At 37.0% G+C, this 6,000-nt stretch overlaps 1 protein-coding gene across 1 annotated transcript; it reads right to left on the bottom strand.

Annotated features, from left to right (window-relative positions):
- Window positions 1–788: 788 nt before the first annotated feature.
- LOC107621547 (putative disease resistance RPP13-like protein 1) lies at window positions 789–5,436 on the bottom strand. Its single transcript, XM_021114620.2, has 2 exons — window positions 1,711–5,436; window positions 789–1,090 (listed from the first exon to the last, which is right to left on the bottom strand). Exon 1 carries the CDS (start codon window positions 5,305–5,307, stop codon window positions 1,729–1,731), a length of 3,579 nt encoding a protein of 1,192 aa, XP_020970279.2. The 5' UTR covers window positions 5,308–5,436; the 3' UTR covers window positions 789–1,090; window positions 1,711–1,728.
- Window positions 5,437–6,000: the final 564 nt, after the last annotated feature.

The raw sequence follows: 6,000 nt of genomic DNA, 5'->3' as shown, positions 1-6,000 counted from the left end.
TGATTTTTCACCTTATTTTCTTATTCGTATAAACTTAAAAAAATCAATGGAAGACGATAAAGTAATATTAAATTAAAAATTTCAAAAGGACATGATCACATGATATACTTTTCCTAGACTAAGAGAATCCATATAGTTGACAAGAAAACTTTTAATTTTTTTTTGGTTAATTATATATGAATAGAAGAGTACACTAAGGCTAAAAATGTAGGCAATGACATAAATAAGATATATAGTTATCCAATGTCTAAACAATTTAAATAATATCATAAGAAAAGAAAAAACTCTAAGTATTACAATTTTATGTCATACGCATTTTACAACATATGTGAGTCTCATTTCTATTAATTATTTTTTGTCATACGCATTTTACAATTTTGCACGAATGCGCACAAACTCTAAGCAAAAGAATAATGGATTTTTTATTAGACATAAGAAAACAAAAAACATAGATTTATATTTACACAAATGAAAAAACTTGTATTACTAACAATGGAAGTTACTTTATTTTTGTCATATGTGTTTCCAAGGGATTATGAAAGCTGTTGCACCTACCTTTGATTAGAAGTTAATTAAATTAACTGTTTCATGCTTGGTAAGATGTAGATTATCATAGCTTTAACATATAAGTAACACTACTTCAGCTAGCTTCAATAATGATGTTAATCATCATCATGCCTTTGAATTATAAATTTAATAAATAAAAAAAAAAAGAAGAAAGAAAAAGCCTACAATTCAAGTTTGATACAACCCTTGCATTAGATATTGAAACTCATTTGTTTAGCATGTTGGTTCGAAGTTCAAACATGATTGCCATTGATAACCAAACAACCATCTATGGTTCTGTCTTTGAAGCAAAGCATTGAATTGAATAATCCAAGCAAGTCCACATCACAAGTAGTGTGGATATGAATCATATGATACACATCAGTCATTAATTTAAACTAGTGTACATACCAATTACAATGAAAGCTGAAATCAGAAAACACTACTGCTTCCCAATACATTAATCCACTTTACATCTCCATATATATATATATATATAGATATACATGTGCAATGTAATCTCTAACATCTGTGAACTTTTTACCTGCAAAAGATGGCAAAAACATGTCACAGCCTAAAATGAGTCATGATTGGCGCTCAGGAAAATAGTCCCCTAGCAAGCCTAACAGATTCGAATATAACATAAATAAGGTTATAAATATTTTTGATAAATTTACAGTTTCAAGAATGAATAATTACATTTTTAACAAAAATAAAATATAGATGGATGCTGTGACATATAGAGCAGATGACGTCTAAGAACTCAACAAAGAATAGATACCCTTTGCAAATCATTAATCTTGAATAGAAACTAGAAAGGCTCACATAATCAAATATTTATTCTTGAAAAATTATTTTTAAAAAACAGTAAATTTCATTTATCGATTATGTAAAGAAATTCTCAAATGTTGGATACACAATATATATATACATTCCCTGTCTTTGAATTTATAAGAATGATTTTTTTTAGAATAACAGAGGATATTTCTACAACTACAAAGTGAGAGGTTTCCCAACGAATGAAAATAAAGAATGCAAATTTATCAGTTCAACTAGTTAATAATGTGTAAAGAAAGAGAGAAGTCTTTTCTTTTTAGGAAAAGGAAATTGATGCATGTATAATTGAATTGTGGTGGCATCAGAACCGTGAAGTTAGATTATTACCTGCTCAGAAATCTCTATTCAGGAAATTTTGTTGTAATTGACTTCAATGGTTTGGATGTGGGAAATTTTGGGCCAGATTAGTTGATGCTTCTTCTTGCAGTGTTCTCCCAGCAAACCACAATAATAAAGTTTAAGTCGCAAGAGAGAGGGAGGCAGCTTTTCTCCTTCCATATTCTCCAGCTTGTGGCAGAACTCAATGTGCAATTGTTGAAGGGAGGTGAGGCGGAGAAGCTCGTTGCACTCCAATGTCTCCAGATTATCAAAGTCTTGGATATGTAGAGTGGTAAGGGAGGGAAGGTGAGGCAGCGAACCCACCTCTGGGTATGACTTTATGTTCTCACACCCATGAATGGTAAGATGAGTGAGGGCGTCCAAGTTGCCGATCCATGATAGACTCCTCATGTGTTCCTCGCAACCTCCCACAGTAAGTGATTTCAAGTTAGGCGGCAAACCACCCTCTGGCAACCTGCTACAAATTTTCGAGCAACCATATATATCCAGAAACTGTAAACTTGGGAGAAGATTATTCATGTCCTGTGGCAATGCCTCCAACCAGTAGCATTTGCTAACATTGAGATAAGTCAAGTTGGGTGCAGCCAGTCCTTCTCCTGCTAATGACACTAATTTAGGGCAATCATAGATGGAGAGACGTTGAAGAGCAGCGTGTGGTGCGTCTGACATTGACACTGATTCCAGATTCCTACACCCTTCTATCTCCAAATTCTTGAGATTGGGAAAGACATCCAACGACAAGGAGCTCAGTGAATCACAGCTGTATTGTATTTGTAGGTCTACCAAATCACACTTGCGCTGCTGTTGCTCCAGGAATTCAAATTTTGGGCACCTCGAGATTTTCAGCTTTTGCAGCGATTTGGGTAAGCAATTGCTCCTTGCATTAAATGATTGAGATGGCCTTATTGATAAAGCATCCCCACCACCTACCATCTCATCAGACCTTCCTTCTTCATCTTCCCGCAAACAACAATCCCTTCTCCATAATATGTCGTTAAGCATATCTCCGGTTAACATTGGACAATTTCTTATTTCAAGTCTCCTAAGCCGAGGAAAAGCTTCTGGGTGAGGTACGTGCCACTCCTCCCAGCATGGCATCTTATCAAATTCCAACGTCTCCAGTGAGGGAAATGGAGCAATAGGCAAAGAATGATGATCGCTGTCATTCTTGTAAAACTCATCACCAATACGCTTGAGCTCAAGAAAACCTTGAATGCGCAGGGACTTGAGAGATGGCAGTTGTCCAAGTGAAGGCAGCATGCAGCAATTCTTGCAAGATGTTAGTGTTACTCTTGTCATTTTGTTGTAAGAACAGTGTCCCACCCAATCTGGAAATCTTTTGCCCTCGTATCCCTCCATTCTCAACTCTTTCAACCCATTGTGCGGTTGCAAGCCTTCGAGCATATCTCTCTCAGTCTCTGTGTTTGGAACCATCTCACGAAGCCAAGACCACCTCAACGATAAGTTGTAAATGTGGTTCTTCTCCGACATCCTTGCACCCCTGGCTTGTCTCACATCAACAACATTCTCCAACTTCTGAATCTCAAATGATCCATGAAGATTTGAGAGCCCTCCTAATTCCTGGATTCCATTGTCTTTGTGCTTGCCCACCACAAACGAACTTAAGGTGTGCAAGTGTTTCAATTTACTTATTCCTCTAGGCATTTCTTTCAAACAAGTTCCCCTAAGATCAAGATGCCGTAAATTCACAAGTTTATGCATGCCATTGGGCAACATGGTCAGGTCATAACAATCATGCAATATTAATGTTTGTAGATTATACAAGTTGCATAATGACTCTGGTAATGTCTTCACATAGGTCCTAGAGAGATTCAAATAGCGTAGATGAATCAATTTACCTATTGAATCTGGTAATGCACCAAGTCCACGAAAGGATAAAACTCTCAAGTATTTCAACTTTGATGCTCTGCTTTCCATGCTTAACAAATCATTGATATACAACGATGTCCTCAAAGATTCTGCTTTCACAACGGACTTGAAGACTTTTGAGATTGGATTATCTAAGCTTCCATATGAAAAACATGACAAATGACGAGTGAGAACCTCCTTCTTTTGTTGTTCACGAAACTCTTCTATTCTACAATAGAAGTCTCCAGCAAGGAATATTGCCAAGTCATGCAAGAGATCATGCATCACATACCTTTCACGAGGATGATCCGCTGGTTTAAAAAATAATCTGGAAGTTAATTCTTCAAAACACTCACAACCAACCTCTTCTAAACTCTCTCCTCTCTTTGGTAGCCTTAAAAGATCTTCAGCCATCCACAGCAAAACTAGTTCATTTTTCTCAAAGTAATGATCTTTGGGAAACAAGGAACAATAAACAAAACAACACTTCAAGTAAGGAGGTAGCTGGAAGTAGCTTATTAACAATGCTGGAATAATTTTACAATTTTTCATAGGAAAGTCCCAGATGGCACTCCTTAAAACAGCTTTCCATTCTTCAGCATCGTTCTTTCCTTGCAACATGCGGCCAAGTGTTTCTACAGCTAATGGCAAGCCCTTACACTTGTTGACAATTTGTCTACCGACATCAACTAGTGTTGGGTTCCCGTTGGACTCCAGAAAACATGCATTGTCTTTAAACAATGACCAACAGTACTCTTCTAACAACTCGTTAAGAAAGTGAGAGGAACATGTTTTAACTACTGAGGCAACCTCTTTCATACGAGTTGTAAGAAGAATTGAACTACCCTGAGCCCCACAGTGAAAAGGAGTTATAAATTGCTTCCACTCATCGGCATCATCGCTCCAGACATCGTCTAGAACAATAAAGAACTTCTTTCCTGACAAGACTTCCTGCAGTTTATTTTGTAGCAAATTTAAAGTCCCGAGGGCACAAGAATTTTTAGTAATGTCCTCAATGGTTTTCTTTGTAATATCAGCAACATCAAATGTTTCAGAGATGCAGACCCATGCTTTGAGATCAAATCCTTCTGCGACACTGTACGCCCATTTGGCTAAGGTTGTTTTACCAACCCCGCCCATGCCAACAATAGGAATCACAGATAACTGAGATTCACTGTTGTCTTCTATTATTTTGGTTAAAGCTTGTTGATCATCCTCCCTGCCATATATTTTCCCTTCCATCAGACATGTGGTTTCTCGCCATTTTGATGATGATGATGATGATGATGACAAGTTATTATCCTTGGTACTCTGTTGAAGTCCAAGAATATCTTTTTTACTTACAAGAATATCTATTCTTGTAACCACGTCTTCCATGTTATCTACCATCTTCCTATGTCGGTTACGGAAGCAACTAGGCAACAAAGAACGTACCTCCTTTTGAGTGGCGGCTTTGGTGAGTACAGCGTACAGAAAGTCATCAGCATCATAAACAGCATCTCTCAGACGGTTGAGCCAATCCCTCACACGATCGTCGCCCAGTTGCTTGTACTCAGCATCATCAAGCAAAGCTTCAGCAGCAAGCAGTGAAATCTTCAGCTTTTCAAGCAAGTCAGAGCCAAGCTTCTTGCCCAAGACCAAGTTGACCGTATCCTTTGTGAGCAACCTTTCAAAGACAACGTTAAGCAAAGCTCCACCAACAACTGCAACAGCCATGATATTATCTCAAACAAGTGATCAGAATTCAGGTATGAAGGAGAGTGAAAATGTAGATTTTGCAGGGTTTGTAAGTGAACTGTGTGTAGGTGTATGAAAGCTTATTGTGAAGAAGTAGTTGTCAATAATTTGATGGCAAAAAGACAAAGACTGTTGACTCAATAAAACGTTGGTCTCCTTAATTAGTGGGGAGTGTCTTGCTGGCTCTCTACTAATTTTACGTGCTTGAAAGTGATTTTGCAATTTGGAAAAAAAAAAAACGTAATTTTCATTTTTGCCTTTATTTCTTACTGTTTGTTACTTTTTAAGTTTTTATTTATTTATTTTTTCAAAACTGGCATAATTATTTTTGCCATTGATGTCAGATACATTATCATAATGAGCTGGTTGTGGGTCACGGTAAAATAATGATGCAGATGCAGTTCAATAATTCAGCTGAAGGACATTGATTCAGCTTGATTTACTGTATTCCCTTTTAGATTGTGTGGTGCTCATTCCTTGTTTGCTGAAAGACATTGACCTCCAGTCGTCCCAACATCTCTGTCCATGGAAAAATTGTACGAATTGGGTTATTTGAATTGCCTAGCTTCTAGCTGGCTCACACTAACTTTGTCCTTCATTCTAACATTTTTGAATCTTGTTGGAAGTTTCATTTTAATGTGTTTTGTTATGACTTATGGGAGCAGATTCAAT

This window comes from Arachis ipaensis, chromosome B2, assembly GCF_059453495.1.
Source record: "Arachis ipaensis isolate K30076 ecotype BB chromosome B2, ASM5945349v1, whole genome shotgun sequence".
NCBI classification, from domain to species: Eukaryota; Viridiplantae; Streptophyta; class Magnoliopsida; order Fabales; family Fabaceae; genus Arachis; species Arachis ipaensis.
Note: the sequence above shows the minus strand (reverse complement) of the source record. Positions and strands in the feature narration are given on the sequence as shown.